Genomic DNA, 18,323 nt, shown 5'->3' with positions numbered 1-18,323 from the left:
TTCAATAACAGTCATCATGCACGCCGCTGCTGTGTGCATTTGTAAAACCATTGAAGATGAAGTTAGAGAAGCGGAACTTAGACAGGCAAGTCCTTCAAAATAAAGCATGACTGAGTGAAATAAAAAACGTGAGAACGTCGATAAATGTGCTTGGCTTAACTTGTTTTCTCAATAAACATCATTTACTAATATTTTAGATCGTATCGAAGTCGAACATAACTTGAATTTGAGGAATATTTTAAAATCTACAACTTGATACATTTTATTTTGAAAATACCGACCAGATGAGGACTGCTAAACTTGGCGTGTCCGTTTTGACTCTTAGCTACGCTGACATTAGGCAAGAAAACGCGTTGATTTGAATGAATAATTTCCGCACTCGCCGCTTGTCGGTTTAAAAGGTATAATTTGACGCGCAGTCGCCGCATTTAAATGATCTTTTATTCTGGCAAATGTCGACCACGCTAGCGTGTGGCTACGGAAGTTAGCATCCTGCTAGCTTAACGCTTGCCGGAGGCTCTTCTCTTGTTTCGCGCATTTTGAGATTCTTCACAGAATTCTTTGCTGTGAACCCGGTTCTGTTTGTCTCTAAACGAACCCATCGGGTTGTTGCTTCCGCCCAGACCGCCGCGGACCGCGCTAACGGCCCGGTTCGGTTCTGTCTGCGGGATGGGGGAGTGAGCCGCGGCGGCCGGTCTGCCAGCAACAAGCTGCCCTTTTGTTTTGACAAAGGAAGCTCGATTATTTCTCTTATTCCATTTTCTACCCTCCAGCCTCGCTTCGGGGTTGCGGGTTCGCCTCCCGCTGTTTTGTGGAGATGGCTCCACACAAGCAGAGCTCGGTCGGAGGCCACCCGGTGGGCTTTGCCGCTGGAGGAAAAGCCAACGGGTTCTGCCAGCAGTCCTCCGCCGTGATGGCTGCTGCCAAGAAGCCCAACATGCAGCTCCTGCAAGCCGACCACGAGCTGTTCCTGCAGGCCTTCGAGAGTGAGTCCCCGCCGCTGCAGGAAGCTCCGCGAGACCTGTCACACACGCACTGCTCGTCCACGTGGGACACCTTAACATTTCTACTATTACAGCTGACTTCCTTTTTAATACATGAGAGTTTAAATGAACCTCCAGAATGAGAGGATTTGATGACTGAAAGAGTCTTCAGCTGCTCTTTTATTTGTGCTTTATCTGACATCAGATGTTTGTTTTCAGAGCCAACACAGATCTACAGGTTCCTCCGCACCAGGAACTTGATCGCTGTGAGTTTTCCTTCCTTTTGCCTGACCGTTTGCAGATGTTGACATGTCCCAGTAACGGTCTCCTTTGCTCCTCAGCCCATATTCCTGCACAGGACGCTCACATACATGTCCCACAGGAACTCCCGCAGCAGCACCTGCAGGTAGGAACCCACCTGCTGCTGTCTCTGTCTTCTTTAACAGAGATGTAAAGTTTGGTTGTCTTCTTCTGGGAGGGGGTCAGCTCAGCCCGGAGCATGAGAAGCAGACAGGTGGGGGCCAGCTCGATTGGTTACAGCTGAGGAGCGTTTTTCAGTTGAGCTGCTTTGCATACAGACGCAGCACAAAAGAGCAGATCTGCTGATGCATGTGGGACGCATTCTGGGTGGGTGAGCTGCAGGTTACGCTGCTTTCTGGTCTGAAGACTGTTGTGTCTGAACAAGTGGATTTCTTTAAAGTTTGAGCAGGGAAACTGAGAGAACAAACGTTTGTTTTTCACTCACTTCTGAGGCTTTGGGGGATTTTTTCTTCTTTTTCACGTTAGTTTTGACTCATCTCTGCTTTGAACGTCCCAACTTCTGATGCTCGTCTTAGTTTCGTTTGGTGCTGCAGCCGTGCACGCTTTGGTCACGTGGAGGGCTGTTTGGAGAGGAAGGAGCTCCTACGATTAAAAAATAAATAATTCAAATAAAGCCGGTTTTCATTCAAAGGCATCATTTAAGTCTTTCTCCTCCTGCTGCTTTTGTTTGATGCTGAAAGTAGCAGGAAGTGATGCTTCGTAGTTAATGCAGGTGTTGCTGCAGTCAAGGGGGTGGTGGGGGGGTCATCTCTTCTTCAAACCTCTAAAGTTTTTTATTGAAACTAAACATACTCTGCAGCTGTTCTGAGGCCTTCTTCAGATCTTCAGACTGCACCGACAGTCTGAGCACGCTTTCATTCAGCTGCAGAACTACAACGTGACGAACATCGCTCTTTAAACGTGGATCCAGCAGAAAACGCTGCAGCTCGGGTCCACCTGATGTGATTTAAGACCAGCAGCAGCATCTACTCATCCGTTAGAGAAGCAGCTGCTGTTCCAGACCAGCATGTGCCTCCACAGATGTTCACCTCCACGTCAGTCAGTGAAGGAGCTGCTCCCTCATTCTGCTGAGCTGCTGTCGGGTTCACAAGGAAACACTTCCTGATGAACTTTTCAGAATAAATGTTTCCCCTTGCAGGAAGAGTTCCAGAGTCGACAATCTGCTGTTCAACATAGAGAAGATGAAAGGCGAGCAGGAGCTTCAGAGGTGAGAGTTTGGTTTCTGTCTCCTGTGGAGACCAGAGTCCTGCTGACGTTTGCGTCCGTGTGGATGTCAGAAGCTCCTTGAAGGTCGTGTGTTTCTCTTTTCCTCCAGCCTAACGTCTAATCTGCAGCTCACCTTCACGGGATTCTTCCACAAAGCTGGTAGGTTTGGAACGTCAGACTTCTTCTTCTTCAGACGTCGTCTCTGACCTCATCTGTGTTTGTTCAGGAAAACCGTCTCAGGACAGCGAGAACGAGCAGAACTCGGTGTCTCTGGAGGTTCTGCTGGTCAAAGTTTGCCACAAGAAGAGGAAGGTCTGTGTCTGTAAATGTGTGTCTGAGTTTTCTGCTGGTTTCTGACCTCGCTCTCTCGTCCTGCAGGACGTCACCTGTCCGGTGAAGCAGGTCCCCACAGGGAAGAAGCAGGTTCCCCTCAACCCGGACACCGGCGCCGCCGTTCAGGTCAAACCGGGTTCCCTCCCCGTCCTGCTGGTTCCCTGCAGTGAGTTTGAGCCCAGCAACTCCCACCTGGTCAAGTCGTACTCGCTGCTGTTCAGAGTGTCCGTGCCGGGGTGTCCTCGAGCCCAGACGAACGGAGAGAATCACCACGGCCGCGGTGAGTGATGCGCAGAGGGCGACTGCGCAGACGCAGACACATCGGCTTGAATACATGCATTAGCACATGCACAAACACAAATGTTCGCACACGCATGTCTGCACACACACAGAACCACTTAAACAGAGTCCAGACTCGTGTCATCAGAACCCTCATCGTTTGGATCAGACTGGGAACTCCTGCAGAAATGGTTGTTTGGTTCCATAGATACACCGATCGATCAGGAATCAGTCGTTCATTAATCCACACCGACTGAGAGGCGCATTTCTCTGATCTGAAGCCGCTTGCTTCTTCCTGCCTGAATGTTTCTGTGAATCGGTTCTCGACGTTTAGCTTTTTGTAAATTGTTTGCAGTTTAAATAAAGTTTTCCCTCAGATCAGCTGCATCCAACAAAACCAAATAAAAGTAATCAACCAGTAACCTAAAGTGCCAGTTGATCACTAAAACATGCAGCTTCACAGCCGAGGAGGTTAACTTTAAAGATCTTCATGCAGTCGGCGCTGCAGACGGAGCTGCAGTCGGCGCTGCAGTCGGCGCTGCAGTCGGAGCTGCAGTCGGAGCTGCAGTCGGAGCTGCAGTCGGAGCTGCAGTCGGCGCTGCAGTCGGAGCTGCAGCCGGAGCTGCAGTCGGAGCTGCAGCCGGAGCTGCAGTCGGCGCTGCAGCCGGAGCTGCAGTCGGCGCTGCAGACGGAGCTGCAGTCGGCGCTGCTGTTGGAGCTGATGTTCAGTTTGGTTTTTGACTCACATTTAGCTGAACTCCCTCAGGATTTCTCAGATTGCTCATAAAGTTTCTGTTGAGCCGTGTGACCTCCGTCGGCGGCTTTCTTCCTAATGACGACGGCGTTTGTTTCAGACTTCTCAGAGGACGCAGTCGGCAGGAAGAGGAGGAGCTCCTCTCTGAGGGAGGAGGATGCAGAAACCACCTTTGTGGCTCAGATGACGGTCTTCGATAAGAACAGGTGAGCCGCGGCGCCGACGGAGGAGGAGGAGGAGGAGGAGGAGCCTGTTTGTTCAGAGGAAGTGAGGAGACGCTGTGTCTGCGCAGGCGGCTGCAGCTGCTGGACGGGGAGTACGAGGTCTCCATGCAGGAGATGGAGGAGTGTCCCGTCGGCAGGAAGAGGGCCACGTGGGAGACCATGCTGGACGGGAAGGTGAGGACAGATTTATGTCCACTGATGCTTCAGCTTCAGAACCAAAAGGTTTCAACTGTGGAAACAGAGAATCAGAACCCAAATGGATCAATTTATCAACTATTTCAGTCAAAAATAAACCAAAAAGCATTTTTGTCTTAAAGAAATCAATCTATAGATGAACAGATTTACAGAATTTTCCCCTCAGCGGTGAAACTCTCCTTCTGTTTCCAGCGTTTGCCGCCGTTTGAGAGCTTCTCTCAGGGCCCGACGCTGCAGTTCCACCTGCGCTGGACCAGCGACGCCGCCGGCCGCTCCACCGCGCCCGTGGCCAAGCCTCTGGCCACCCGCAACTCCGACACCAACCAGGACAGCCGACCCAGCACGCTGAGAGCCGTGCACACGCCCGGTGAGCCTTTAACCCCGCCCCCTGTGGTTAAACCCTAGCGTAGCTCCACCCACTTTTTTAGACTTGCTGGTGCCCTCACAGGTGAAGGAAAAGAAAGCAGTCATGCCTTTGGTTCAAATAACGTATGTGAGGTAACATCAAGAACGCGTCACTGAAATGAAATCTGTTTTAGAAACTAAAAGCTCCAGACTGTCACGTTATAGAAGATCTTTTGGCGTCGATCTGCTTCTCTTGGAATCTTTGAGTTCCAGGCGACCCGACGCTCCGCCTTTACCCGAGTTATTACGGTGTTGCTTTAAGTTCGCCGTCCTAACGGCGGCGTGCTCCTCGGTCCTGACCGTCCTCCTGTCTGCAGCCGTCAAAGAGTCGCTGAGCGCCGACGTCCAGACCAGGAGGGAGCAGATCTCCGCCGAGCCTCGCCACAAGCTGAGGATCTTCTACCAGGTCAGTGTGTGACCCGAGTCGCCGCCCCGACCCGGCAGAACCCGCCTCACCTCACCGTCTGTGCCCAGTTCCAGTACAACAACAACACGCGGCAGCAGACGGAAGCCAGAGACGACCTGCACTGCCCCTGGTGCACGCTGAACTGCAGGAAGCTGTACAGCCTGCTGAAACACCTGAAGCTGTCGCACTCCCGCTTCGTCTTCAACTACGTGGTGAGACGCCAAAAGACCAGTTAGTGCTTCTGGACGCTGGTTTCAGAGGGTTTCAACAGTTCTGCTCACGTATCCACAAAACTCTAAACTACATGTCAAAGTCAAGGCCCAGGGGCCGGATCCGGCCCTCCGGGTAATTCTATCCGGCCCTCCAGATCATTTTATTGTTATTAATGACCCGATGTTATCTTGAGATTATTTTTAATTTTTTTATAATTTTGACAAATTATATTTTTATGGAGAGTAAAATATTGAAAGTTATTTAAGGTTTAAGTTGATTTATTCTGGAATAATATTCCTGACTTTTTATTATTCATAATTATGTTAAAAAGTTACAGTTTTAAACTTTAAATTTTTTTTAAAAACTTTTTGGACTATTTGGGGATTTACTAAGATTTTTTTAGGCTATTTTGGAGTTTATCTATTTTTTCAGCTACATGCTGGCTGTTTTGGCTAACCTAAGTCTTTTTTTTTTCAGTTTTTTTAGGCTAATTTAGCTCATTTTAGCTGCCTATCAACTTCATCAGTCACATTCAGCTTACATCATTCACTCTAGCATCATTGCAGGTAATGCTATATATCTAGTTCATAATGATGTTAAAAAGTTACAGTTTTAAAATGTAGTTTTAGAGTTCATTAAACGTTTATCCTGTTCGTCCCGTGACCTCAGGCGTGTTTTGGGTTTTGTTCCCCGTGTGATTGAGTCTGACCCTCCTGCTCTAGACTCTAGTTTCTGTAGTTTGTTTCTTATGGTTCCTCGAGCTTTAGCTTCTTCACTTTGAGCAGAAGTTAAAGTTGTCCCCCTCCCCCCAAACCCCATGAATTCCTGTGATGCTGCAGCCCCATCCTAAAGGAGCGAAGGTGGAGGTGTCCATCAACGAGTGCTACGACGGCTCCTACGTCGGGAACCCTCAGGACGTCCACAGCCAGCCGGGCTTCGCCTTCAGCCGGAACGGCCCCGTCAAGAGGACGCCCGTCACCCACGTCCTGGTCTGCAGGTACGCCCCCATCCGCCTGCTGCTCCCCCCTCCCATCAGGACTCCCCACTCACCGCCCCCTTCCCCTCCAGGCCTAAACGGGTGAAGCCGAGCCTGTCGGAGTTCCTGGAGTCGGAGGACGGCGACCGGGAGCAGCATCCGCGGACGTACATCAGCGGCCACAACCGGCTGTACTTCCACAGCGACAGCTGCCTGCCGCTGCGGCCGCAGGAGATGGACGAGGACAGCGAGGACGAGAGGGATCCCGACTGGCTGAAGGAGAAGACGGTGAAGGTGAGAGGAGGCTCGTGGGGGGGCAGGAGGTCCGGCCGGGAGGAGGTCCGGCTGAGAGACTGAAGTTCTGCTGCTGTGATGGACGTGAAGCTTCCTGCTGCAGCCGGAGCTTCCTCGTCGCTCTTGATCTTTCCGCTTTTGTTTCCCTTCATTTCATTCCAACACCTCCAGATTGGCGTGACGAGCTCCTCGCCACAGTCACAGAAGTCTGCTGGACGTTTCTGCTGCTGGTCTGTTCGCGTCCGTTTACCCCCGAACTCCACCGCTCCTCACAATTTAACAAAAGAAGTGCAGCTTTTCAAAATAAAGTTCAGGAGTTAAAAATCTAAAAATGTTTTTGAGAAAAAATGTGGTTTCTGGGGAGACGGCGCCCCGCGGTGGGGTTCTGGGGTACTGCTCCTTTAGGAGGTTCTGTTCCCGCCCTCCTCCTGTTAATGATCCACCGGCGCCATAAACGACGTTTCAAATGAAAAACATCCAGAATGCAACACTTTGAGCTGAAGGTTCACAGATGATCAGCTTCAGATGCAGCTGGACGGAATTATTTAATATCACGATATTATTTATTCATATCAGGCGAGAATATAAACCAAATAATTATGTTTATCAAAGCTGAACATTCTGCAGGCCAAAAACAGCGTAATCATCTGCAGGTTTATCAGATTTTAATACTTATTTCCTGTCATCCTTTGAACATCACAACATCCTGATGCAGGTTGCAGTTTTCCGTGTAACACCGGCTGCTTAAACAGTAGATTCATTCTGTTGTTATTTTCTTAAAGTTTTTAACGAATTTCCTACTAAATCATTTTGTTTTCTTAAAGCCTTATCAGTGAATATATTATATACAGTCGATGAACACGTCGAGGCGAAACTCACAACGGCTCGTTAGCATTAGCATCGTGCTAAATCAACAGTTTTTATTAAACTTTCTATCGCTGCTATAAATACTCAAATGTTCTGATGCTTGTTACACGGAGGCGATTAGCAGAAGTGACCGCTGGAATGTCGGACCCTTCAATCAAATCAGGAAACCGGTTAAAACCGGGTCTGTTTCATCCTGCAGGATTCCGTTAGCCAATCAGAATTCAGACTTTCCTCCTTACAAATAAAGATGAATTTTCTTTCTTTCCTCCTTAACTTCTGGATGTATGGATCCGGTTAACGATCGGTCCTCTCCAGACTGGATCTGTTTGACTTTAATCGGCTCCGCCTCTGGTCATGGCGCCGGGTCAGATCTGACTCCTCCTCTCTCCTGCAGCAAATCGAGGAGTTCACGGACGTCAACGAGGGCGAGAAGGAGATCATGAAGCTGTGGAACCTGCACGTCATGAAGCACGGGTGCGTCAAGCTCACATGCCGCCATCCCGCCTGCGGGTGAACTCGCTGACCCTTCTTCCTGTCCCGCAGCTTCATCGCCGACAACCAGATGAACGAGGCGTGCCGGCTGTTCGCCGAGCAGCACGCCGCCCTGGTGGTGGAGCGCAGCCTCTGCCGCAACTTCCTGCTGCACCTGATCAGCATGCACGACTTCAACCTGATCAGCACGGCCACCATCGACCGGGCCGTGGCCAAGCTCCGCCTCCTGCAGAGCCAGGCCGCCCGGGCAGGCGAGGAGGACGAGGAGGAGGAAGAGGAGGACTGGGAGACGGCTGTGGAGTCGCAGCCGGAGATGGACCCTGATCCCGACCTGTTCAATAACTGCAGCGAGGAGGCCGCCAACGGAGGCTCGGAGGAGGAGGAGCATGGAGGGGGCGGAGCTGAGGCAGAGGGGAAGCAGAAACTCTTCGGCTCGGTTCTGAAGTGATTCTGGGACCGCAGAACTTCAAAAACTCTGAAGGAGAACTCGCCCGCTGGCAGGAACGTTTCTGTCGCACAAACTGAGTCTTTCCAGAATCCCGACGTGCGGAATATCGGGAACGCGGTGCTGAAACATCTGTCATCATCACCGTGATCCTCATCACGTGGTCTTCATCATCTTGGTCCTCATCATCCTGGTCCTCATCATCCTGGTCCTCATCATCCTGGTCCTCATCATCCTGGTCTTCATCATCCTGGTCTTCATCTGTGGGCTCAAAGACCTCTGCTGTCTGACCGTCACCAAATTTCCATTTTCTGGATGGTGGGGGTCCAGGTGGTGCTGCAAACGTGGGTGCTCCCCCCTCTGGGTTCTCCCCATGATGGTGCTGCGTCTGAAGTCTTCCTCGCTGAAGCACAGACAGGTGAGCTCAGCCAGGCTCCGCCCCTCATCCAGGTGCCTCATGCAGCATCTTCTGAGGAATTTGGAGTCCTGGTTCCTCTGCCAAAATCATAAGAATTCAGGTTTTAGTTTTTTTGAGATCTAAAGACTTTGAATATTGAAAAGAAACAAAACAACAGAAATCCTCTGGGCTGGACATACCTCTCATGCCTCAGAAAACACCAGCAACACCTGAACGCATCAGAGGCGGAGCTCCAGAATCCTCCACTGTCAGGACCTTTGATACTTTTGTCCGATGTTTGTGTTTGGTGCTAAATTTGACATATTTAGATGTGAATTCGGAGCTTCACAGAGCTCTGCTGAGCTTCAGACCTTTGTAGACCTCTGGGCAACTTCATTGAACTCCGCAAAGCTTCAGAATGTCATCGCTTGTTGGGCTTCAGAGCTTCAAAGACTTCCACAGAGTTTCAGAGCACTTCGTCGGGCTTTAGAGCTCTTTGTCGGCCTTCAGAGCGCTTCGTCGGGCTTCAGAGCGCTTCGTCGGGCTTCAGAGCGCTTCGTCGGGCTTCAGAGCGCTTCGTCGGGCTTCAGAGTGATTCGTCGGGCTTCAACGTGATTCGTTGGGCTTCAGAGCGCTTCGTCTGGCTTCAGAGCGCTTCGTCTGGCTTCAGAGCGCTTCGTCTGGCTTCAGAGCGATTCGTCGGGCTTGAGAGCAATTCTTCGGGCTTCAGAGCCCATTGTCGGGCTTCAGGGCGCTTCGTCTGGATTCAGAGTGATTTGTCGAGCTTCAGAGCGCTTAGTCGGGCTTTAGAGAGCTCTCAACCTTCTTATCTGAGCCGTCTGGCAGCTGATCTGTCTGAAGTCGATGGATGAACATCTCTGTTCTCCTCAAACATTTCTGCTTCTTTCTGCTGCTCTTCATTCCTGGGAAACTCCTGAAGTGACCTGAGCTGCTGGTCCTGGAAGCTCTCTGAAACCTGACTGGGAGGTGGGTCCTTAAACGCAGCACTGACATCATAAACTGGTTGGAACTGGTCGTTGAGGTTCTGCTGGAGCTTCGTCATCTCCAGTGTAGATGGAAGAAAGCGGGCGTTTGGGGGGCGTTGGGGGGCTCTGAAGTGTCTCCGGCTTCACCGGCTGCAGGGTCATACGTAGGCGGGGCCTCAGCTGTGAGCGACCGCCGCTCTCACACAAGCTTGTCTTCTATTATTTTGCACATAAAGGGAGGAGCCACAGGAAGCGGGCGGGGCTTCAACAGGTGCAAAACCAGAGCAAGAGTGTTGCTTGCCATTTTTTTCAAGTGTTTTCCTTTAACTTTAGAACCTCTCAGCTCTGTGGGTCAGAGTTCTGTTATTTTCTTAGAAAATATGTAATTTAAAACGTTTGCTGTAATAGTTATTCTTCCTGATTACATGCTGGTTCCAAACTGCCCCATAGTTTGTGCCTGTAGAAGTCTTACCTCTGACAGAGTGGATTTTGGATTCCTTCAAGGCACTGGAAGCTCCACACAGCTGTTCAGATCAGCCCTTCATGATCGCCCTCCTCCTGAAGACTGCTGGGACGTTTCTGTAAAAACATTGTGTTTGTTGACCGTTTGTGACTCGCTGTGAGGAAACGTTTCATTTTACTGTGGAGCTGAAGCTCTGTCCTCAATAAACCTGATGGATGAACTGCTACTAAAGACTTTGTTTATTTTACATTTTAAAACATAATCTTTTTAAACCTGATTTTCTTTAAGATTTCTTCTTAAATATCTCTAGATTTGTACAAAGTATTAAATAAATCCAAACATTCTGGTCTGAAACATTGATCCTTCCAAACGGGGTTTTTCTGCCATCTAGTGGACTCAACCGGAACTACACTGAAAGCTGCGCCGGCACTCGGAGGTTTCCGGTTTTCAGAATAAAACGTCTGAATGAAATAACTTTAGGAAAAAAAGATCGACTATCGATGGACATTCAAGGAGATTTAGGTGAAAATAATAAAAAATTTAAGTCCTGCTGCATCACCACTGATGAAGACAGAAGTTCAGATCAGACTTTATCATTTCATCTCCATGAATACAACATTTAAAAACCACAAAGAATCACAGAAGATCACAAAAACTTTATTGAACAACGTGATGATGACACTCGTCCGTGAGGCTGAATCCCCAGCTCTGGAGCGGTCCAGTCTGCTGGATTCAGGTTTGTACCATCGGATGAGCCGCTTCAGGCAGAAGATCAGCTCAGAGGTGAAGCTGGAGGACGTTTCTGCTGCTCCGTCACCACACAGACGGACCGGAGCGTGGAAACGGTGGGAAGCAGACGTGAAACGTGACACTTTCAGGACTCTGGGTCAAATACTTTCAGTAAAAACGGAAAAGAACATTTAAATCGTCTATAAAAACAAAAAAGCTCAACAGTCCTGTGGGGGGGGGTCGCTTCCTCCGTGGGACCTGAGATCTTCCATTTCTTTTCCTCTCTTCCCGGCTGATCCGTCATGTTCAGGATTGTCGTTTGCAGAACCTCAGATTTGATCAGTTTGTGGGTTTTGGATGAGAAACCTCAGAACTTCCCTGCTGTGCCTCAGCGGTCCGCCTGGAGCTGGAGGGTTCAATGTTCATGAACGTTCCTCAAACGGGACAGACGGGAGACGAGATCGTCTGCAAATCAGCCTCAGGGGGAGGTCCAGTCAGAGACGGGAGCTGGATCAAGTACATCCTCACAGGATCCGAACGCTTTCATGCATCAGGAAGCAGGAACTGCGTCTGTGTCGCCCCCTGGCTGCTCGTCCAGGAAGAACATCTAAGGAAGATCTGAGTTTTTGTTGAGAGGAAACGTTTTCTTTGATCCTTTAGGTTGGTTTCATTCAGAAGTTTAACTGAAGAGACCCTCTCTGAGGTAAAGTGATTAGTAGATCCTCTTCAGCCGAGAGGACTCGTCTGGATCTTCACAGTTGATCTCTGGGCTGTTTGTGGCTGCAGAGGGAATCTTCAGAACCAGAGGGGAACAAGAACAAATCTGGGTCGGGAACACTGAGCCTGTGGATCCGCTCCTCTAGAACACCAGAACTTTCCATCCGGAGTGGACGAAGGAGCATCCGAAGAAGAAGCAGTCCGTGGGCTGCTCCACCATCCAGTCGAACACCACCTCGCGGTTCCCCGAGCCGATGGTGACCCTCAGCTTGAAGTTGCCGCCCTCGCTCAGGTTGTTGTTGCTGACGGGGAACAGGGTGACCACCTCCATGTCGAAGGTGATGGCGGAGCCCACGGTGACGGCGGGCAGCTGGTTGGTCATCTCCTTCCCGTTCACAAAGACCGCGCCTGAAAGGACACGGAGAACATGACAGAGATTCTCAGGCGGTTGTCATGACAACCGTTCATAGAAACGAGGAAGAATCTGAGAGAAGATCCCAGAGACCTCTGAGAAGATTGGCTACAGGGCCGGCCGGGACATAGGCCAGCTAGGCGGCCGCCTAGTGCTATTTTTGGCTTTTTTTTGTTTTTTAGGCTAATTTGGAGTTTAGTTAATATTTTAGCTCTATGCTAGCTGTTTTGTCTAAATTAGACTTTTCTCGTTTTTTTAGGCTAATTGTAACATTCCAGCTACATGCTAGCTGTTTTGGCTAATTTAGAATTTATTTGAGTTTTTCAGGCTAATTTGGCCCTTTGCTAATATTTTAGCCATCTACTAGCTTCAGTATTTTTAGCTATCAATTTACTCATCTTCAGCTATTAATCAGGTAATTTTATACATCTAGGTTTTAAAAAGTTTTAGTATTATTTTTAGTATTGCTGGTGCTCCGCCCCTCCTCTCCTGTCGAGGCTTGTCCAAAGTCCCGTTTCGCCCGAGGTCGGCCCTGATTGGCTGAGAAGAACTCACCGTTGGTGGAGATGCAGACGGCGCCGTCCCTCTGCAGCGACTCCTCCTCCGTCTTGCCATCAATGGACACGCCAACGCTGTCCCGCCGATCCACCGGACCCGCCGCCATGATCCTGCAAACAAACCAAAGCTTGAGAGGCGGTCCACCTGGAGCGCGGGGGCGCGGCGGGCATACCTGAAGGTGAGCGTCTGGCCGCAGTAGTAGGTGGGGCCGCTGGAGTAGAGCACAGGGCAGCGGCTGTGGGCGGAGTCATTACGGAGCGCGATGTTCTTCCTGCTGCTCAGGATGTAACCTTCCGTCCCGGAGCGCCACTCTGACAGAGTACAGGAGGGTGAGACGTTTCTGCGGCCCCCCTCAGGCGGGGGCATGGCGGTCGACGTACCGTGAGGCGCCAGCGTGGTGTAGCCCGTCTGCGGGATGCTCCAGGGGCTCCACTCGGTGCGGCCCTCCCCGCGGGCGCAGACCCGGAACAGGTAGTCCGTGTGGGGGTCCAGGTGGAGCACCAGGAACTCAGAGTCCCGCCCCTTGAAGGCCTCCTCGTACTGGCTCCCCCCGCTGCCCGAGCGCCGGTACTGCAGCCGGAACTCAGCGGCGGCGAAGTCCTCGTCCACCTGAGAACGCCAAACCACAGCCGGTTCCTGATGGCAGAGCTCCGCCCCCTCCTCCCCAGAGTCAGCTCAGGTGTTACCTTACACCAGCGCACCAGGATGCCGCCGGGCCGCTCCTGCAGCTCCTCGATCTGGACGGGGGGGTGGGAGGAGACGGCGCCGTGGCGGGACACGCCGTCCCTGAAGAGGCTCAGCAGCGAGTCGTCCAGCTGGGCAGAAACACACGGAACGTCCACCAGCGCCGGGACCTCGGGCAGGCTGCAGGACACACAGCGTTAGAACCCAGACTCCGCCCCCTGCCGCGGCGCTCCGCCGGCGCCCCCACCTGTCCAGCTGGATCTGCAGGGCCTTCTTGGTGAAGCTGCCCAGCTTGTCCTCCTTCTCGTCCAGGCTGGTGCGCAGAGCCGCCTCCCCTGCAGAGGTCACAGCACGTTTGTTTGAACCCGCAGCCAAAGTGGGCGGGGCAGCGGCCGCCACAACACCCCCACCTTCTCTGAGGAGCTCGTCGGCCTGGCCCACGCCGTGCTCGATGAGGCTCTGGCAGTCGTCCAGCGGCTTGATGCTGTCCGCCTCGATGGCGTCCACCTCGGCCATCAGGACGCCCAGCCGCTCCGCCAGCAGCCGCGCCGCCGCCGCCTGCAGCTCAGCGAAGTGCCTCCGGAGGGTCTCGCGGGCCTGACCCGAACTGCCCCGCACCTGAAGGGGGAGGGGGGTTGAATATACACGGGCCTTTAATAATCACATTAATATAGAGACAGAGAGAGAAGGAGACAGACAGACAGACAGACAGACAGACAGACAGACAGACAGACAGACAGACGGAGAGAGAGAGACAGAAAAAACATCACAAACAAACAGAAACTCCTCAGAAAATCAGACGTTTGCTCTAAAACGTTCAAGAAGAAACTAAACGGATGTTTCAAATGTTTTCAAGAGGGAGTGGGGATGGGGGGGGGGGTCCAGAACCAGGTCCAGAACCGGGTCCAGAAGCTTTTCTTGGTCCTGGTTTCAACACGCCAACATGGCGGATCAGCTTCTCCAAACTGAACGCTGGAAGACTTCTGCTTCTTGTCTCCACCAGAGGACACGTTTCAGTTCCTCTGTTACCCCCCCTCCCTCGGGGTGGGGGGTGGGGGGTTTGACTGACAGCTGCGTCTCCGAGCGACGGAGGATCCGATCCAGGACTAAAAATACGAGAAGGTCCGAGTCCGGCCGGGATGTTTGGATGGCTGCACAGATAGCATTGTCTCTCCGTCTCCAGCACATCTGCTCCATCCTGGCGGAGCGCCGCTTCCTGATCCCTTATCTGGAGTGAGGGGGGGGGGGGGGGGGGGGTCCTGGACGGACCGGGAGTGCAGCGTGCAGAATCGGTTTGATTCCAACAGTCGACAACAAGAAAGCATCAAGAGAAGAAAAAGAAAACAGTTCTGTTTGGTTCTGACGGTCCAATCAGGAGCTGAGGATGAGGAGGTGAAGTTCTCCCAGATGAGGAAGATGAACCAGAGGCTCCGCCCACACGTGTCCCGGTTATCATTCTGACTCATTTTCCTCTTGATTTTTTGACTATCATATCAGTTGATGGGGAAGAACGCCAACAGGAAGCAGGAAGTGACATCATGTCACCATCCTCTGGTTTTAGAATTGGACCGGCAGCAGCATTCAGGCCCGCCTCCTTATCAGAACCAGAACCGGTGCCTATGTGGAGGTCCAGCTCTCTGCTCCTCCTCTGGGACGACTCAGAACATCTGCAGGAGGAGTTTCCTTCAAGCTCTCGGTTCTGACCCGTCTCCAGACAAACAGGAAATAGCTGCGATGTTTACTGGGAGCAGCTGGAGGCGGGGGGGTGGAGATCATCGCACAGACGGAACCAGAGGTCCGGTACCTGTTTGCGGGCCTGGTTCAGGCCGTGTAGGCGCTGCTGGAGCTCGCTGCGGTAGTTCTGCGCCGCCTCGATGCTCTCCTTGGCCTCCTGCAGGAGCAGGTCCACCTCCATCGCCATCCTGAGGCCTCCTGGAGAGAGAGGGAGGGTCAGTGACCGGAGGAGGAGGAGGAGGAGGAGGAGGAGAAGGAGAGGAGGAGGAGGAGAGGAGGAGGTGCAGGTCCACCTCCATCGCCATCCTGAGGCCTCCTGGAGAGAGAGGGAGGGTCAGTGACCGGAGAAGGAGGAGGAAGAGGAGGAGAGGAGAGGAGGAGGAGAGGCTCATCCTTCAGGACTGAAGATCCACAAAGGAGAACATCACATCATCTTCTAAAATATTCTCTTTCATTGATCAAAACTGAAATAATTTAATATTTTATGGTAAAAGAAGAGAAGATTTCGTTACCACGGCAACAAATTCATAAATTACTAAGTTCTTGGTAGCAACATTCAATAAAAATAACCTAAAAAAGATTTTGATCTCAAGGTAAAAAAAATTGAGTTTGATTTTGTTTAAAAAAATAATAAGTTTTCAGCTAATTTAGTTCACTGAGGAATTTTAGGATATTTTAGAATTTAGCAACTAATTAATTAACGAGCTTTTATGGCTTCTTTGGTATCTACTGAGGTTTTATGGGTAGTTTAGAGTTTAGCTTCTATTTTAGCAACATGCTAACGTTTTTGGCTAACTTGGTTTACTTTAATTAAAGTGAACTGATTCACCATTTTCAGTCAAAAGTATTGAGTTTGTGTTTTTATGTTCTTCTTTTGTGTGTAAATAAATAAAATCAATGAATGAAAATGTTACTTTTACAGTTGGAGTGAAACTTCAGGCTAAAAAACGTGTCTGGAATCTGAAACCTTCATGGATTGAACTGGAGTGGATCCAGTATTGACGACTGAACGAGGCTGAAGAACAAACGAGGAGCTGCAGGTGAGACTCCAGGTGTGCTGAGCTGTGAGGAGCGTCTGGAAACCTTCAGGTTCATCTCACAGATCCATGTTCTGGACTTGATGTTTTTACGGAGACCAATGACTAAAGTTAGGTCTCAGGCTGACACTGTGCAGCAACGCCGAAACCACTTCCTGATGCAACCGCCGCTCAGCCACATCCTCCTGTGACAGCGGCGCCCGCTGCAGCACAGCGCCGCTGGCCCGAACCCCGTCCCGAGGACAGGACCCAGTTCAGGTCTCAGGAACAGTGAGTGTTGGAGCTGCTGGTGAACATCAGAAAATCTAGTAGAACCGTTTTCATCTGAACGTCAAGCCTGAAACCGAGAGTGCAGAAACGCCTCGGGCTGAACACGCCACACGCCACGCCGGCCTGAACTCGTCAGAGACGAACGTCTGCAGACAGAAGCTGAGCGGAAACGTCAGCCGTCATTTCCGTCTGCAGAACTTCAGGGAGGTTCTGGTTCCAGGGAACAGACGGTCCTTCAGCTGAGATTCTGGTCAAAGCGTTTCTGCTTTCAGCGCCGGCTCCTCTGTGGTCAGCCGCGCTTTCGCCATCGCTAAACAGGAAGTGACAGAACCAGCCAACTGGCACAAACAGCACCGTCGCACCAGAACCACAAGGTCCAAACCGGACCAGAACCTCCTGGATCAGAACCTCCAGAGGGAGCCAGCAGAGGACAGACCTGAAAGACCATAAGACACAGAAGATCTGCAGGGTTCTGACCAGAACCCAGACGAGGTTCTGAAGCTCAGGGAGGAGAAGAGCGACAAAAACTGAACCTTTTCTCCTCAACCAACACAGAAGAACCGGAAGGTACCGGTCCAGATGGATCCTCCTGATGTGAATCAGCAGCTTCAATCTGCAGGATGTTGATGAGGTTCGGTTCTGACCGTTAGGAGCATCAGCACCTCCTGCTGCACCTCCTCCTCCTGCACACACCTGCCCCGGACCTCCGCTCGGGTCCTCCTCTCTGGGTCAGATGTTGGTTCGGCCACCAGAGGATCTGAGTCACACAGAAGTCCTCGCGGCGCGCGCGCGCAGCAGACATGTCACACTTCCGCAAACTGCCGCGCGCGCACCGAAGACTCCGTCCTCCCATCAATGATCGATAACTATCATCAGAACCCGAATTCACCCGGGATCGATCCGATTCCTGGTTGGATCCGAAGGTTCGGTTCGACCGCAGACGAACTTCATTCCCGAAAACGGTTGTTTGAGTTGGAGGAACAATCTAACGGAACCCAGAACGGGCGGACTGATGGGTTCTCGTTCGGTTAGATGTTCGGGAAAGTTCGGCGCAAAGATTGTATTAGTAAACGACCCAAAACCGACAACAGAACCGCTTTTAGGCGACAAATCTGCGAGAAAACGAGCAGAGAAACAGACGAGAAGTCAAACTTCACAGCCCGATGTTAGATTAGCTCGAAACCCACGAAGTTCTGGTTCCGTTCTGGTTCCCGTAGACTTTAGTCGACAGTTCCGCACAGGCGGAGGCAGGGCGAGCCTGATGCGGTCCAAAGACAATGAAACTCGGATCAAAGCAGCAAAACTTTCCCATCAGCCCCAGCTGCCGAGCTCACACCGACAGAAACCCGCCCGGAAGTGCCGAACCGGACCTACTTTACAGCTTTCTGGGAGCCATTCCGTCCGAAAGGAGAGGATTCCGCTCCGCCGCCGCCCGACAAATGCTCGAGTTCTGCACAAGTCCAAACATGACACTTCCGAGGCTTTAGGGGCAGCAGCCAATCAGAGAGGAGATCCTCCTGAGCGACACCGCATGCAGCCAATTGGAGGAGAGTATGCAGCTGTGTGAACGCCCCCACCAGACAGCACTAAAAGTGATGAAAAAGTTCAAAACACACGAAAATAAATCAAGTTTAGCGTGTTCTGATTTTATAAACATATTGTTCTTTTTCATAAATTACATATTTTCGGTCACTTTAACGATTCAAATAAATATTCTATATGTTATTCTTGAGCTGAATGTTAATCTGTTTTATTTTCATGATTTTTATGTCTCCTAAAGTTCCTTTAAAAAGAGATTTGATCTCAAAGAACTTCCAGACAAAATAAATGTTAAATAAAAATAAATAGAAAGTCTATTTATTCTGAAAAGACGGATGCAAACTGTGTTTTCCTTTTAAGGAAATGAACTGATCCGTGATAAATATTGTGAAATAAGTGTGACC

At 51.0% G+C, this 18,323-nt stretch overlaps 2 protein-coding genes across 4 annotated transcripts; one reads left to right on the top strand and one right to left on the bottom strand.

The window, feature by feature from the left end:
- The first annotated feature begins 267 nt into the window (after nt 1-267).
- On the top strand, nt 268-10,465 carry LOC112146215 (polycomb protein suz12-A). 2 transcript variants are annotated; one of them, XM_024271896.2, is made up of 17 exons: nt 268-401; nt 774-986; nt 1,203-1,249; nt 1,325-1,389; nt 2,443-2,511; nt 2,620-2,669; nt 2,737-2,822; nt 2,889-3,123; nt 3,977-4,082; nt 4,169-4,274; nt 4,488-4,662; nt 5,018-5,106; nt 5,175-5,318; nt 6,159-6,316; nt 6,388-6,589; nt 7,851-7,930; nt 8,000-10,465. In XM_024271896.2, the coding sequence occupies exons 2-17, from the start codon at nt 818-820 to the stop codon at nt 8,394-8,396; spliced, it is 2,178 nt and encodes a 725-aa protein (XP_024127664.1). In that variant the 5' UTR covers nt 268-401; nt 774-817; the 3' UTR covers nt 8,397-10,465. The 2 variants fall into 2 exon arrangements, with proteins under 2 accessions (XP_024127664.1, XP_024127663.1); XM_024271895.2 differs by having other exon boundaries at nt 296-986.
- A 410-nt stretch (nt 10,466-10,875) lies between these two features.
- On the bottom strand, nt 10,876-17,904 carry crlf3 (cytokine receptor-like factor 3). 2 transcript variants are annotated; one of them, XM_024271898.2, is made up of 9 exons: nt 17,755-17,904; nt 15,144-15,271; nt 13,750-13,957; nt 13,587-13,674; nt 13,342-13,519; nt 13,036-13,264; nt 12,828-12,966; nt 12,653-12,765; nt 10,876-12,093 (listed from the first exon to the last, which is right to left on the bottom strand). In XM_024271898.2, the coding sequence occupies exons 2-9, from the start codon at nt 15,258-15,260 to the stop codon at nt 11,828-11,830; spliced, it is 1,338 nt and encodes a 445-aa protein (XP_024127666.1). In that variant the 5' UTR covers nt 15,261-15,271; nt 17,755-17,904; the 3' UTR covers nt 10,876-11,827. The 2 variants fall into 2 exon arrangements, with proteins under 2 accessions (XP_024127666.1, XP_024127667.1); XM_024271899.2 differs by lacking the exon at nt 17,755-17,904 and adding an exon at nt 17,568-17,705.
- Between the last annotated feature and the right edge of the window lie 419 nt (nt 17,905-18,323).

This window comes from Oryzias melastigma, linkage group LG8 (assembly GCF_002922805.2).
Source record: "Oryzias melastigma strain HK-1 linkage group LG8, ASM292280v2, whole genome shotgun sequence".
Taxonomy (NCBI): domain Eukaryota; kingdom Metazoa; phylum Chordata; class Actinopteri; order Beloniformes; family Adrianichthyidae; genus Oryzias; species Oryzias melastigma.
Note: the sequence above shows the minus strand (reverse complement) of the source record. Positions and strands in the feature narration are given on the sequence as shown.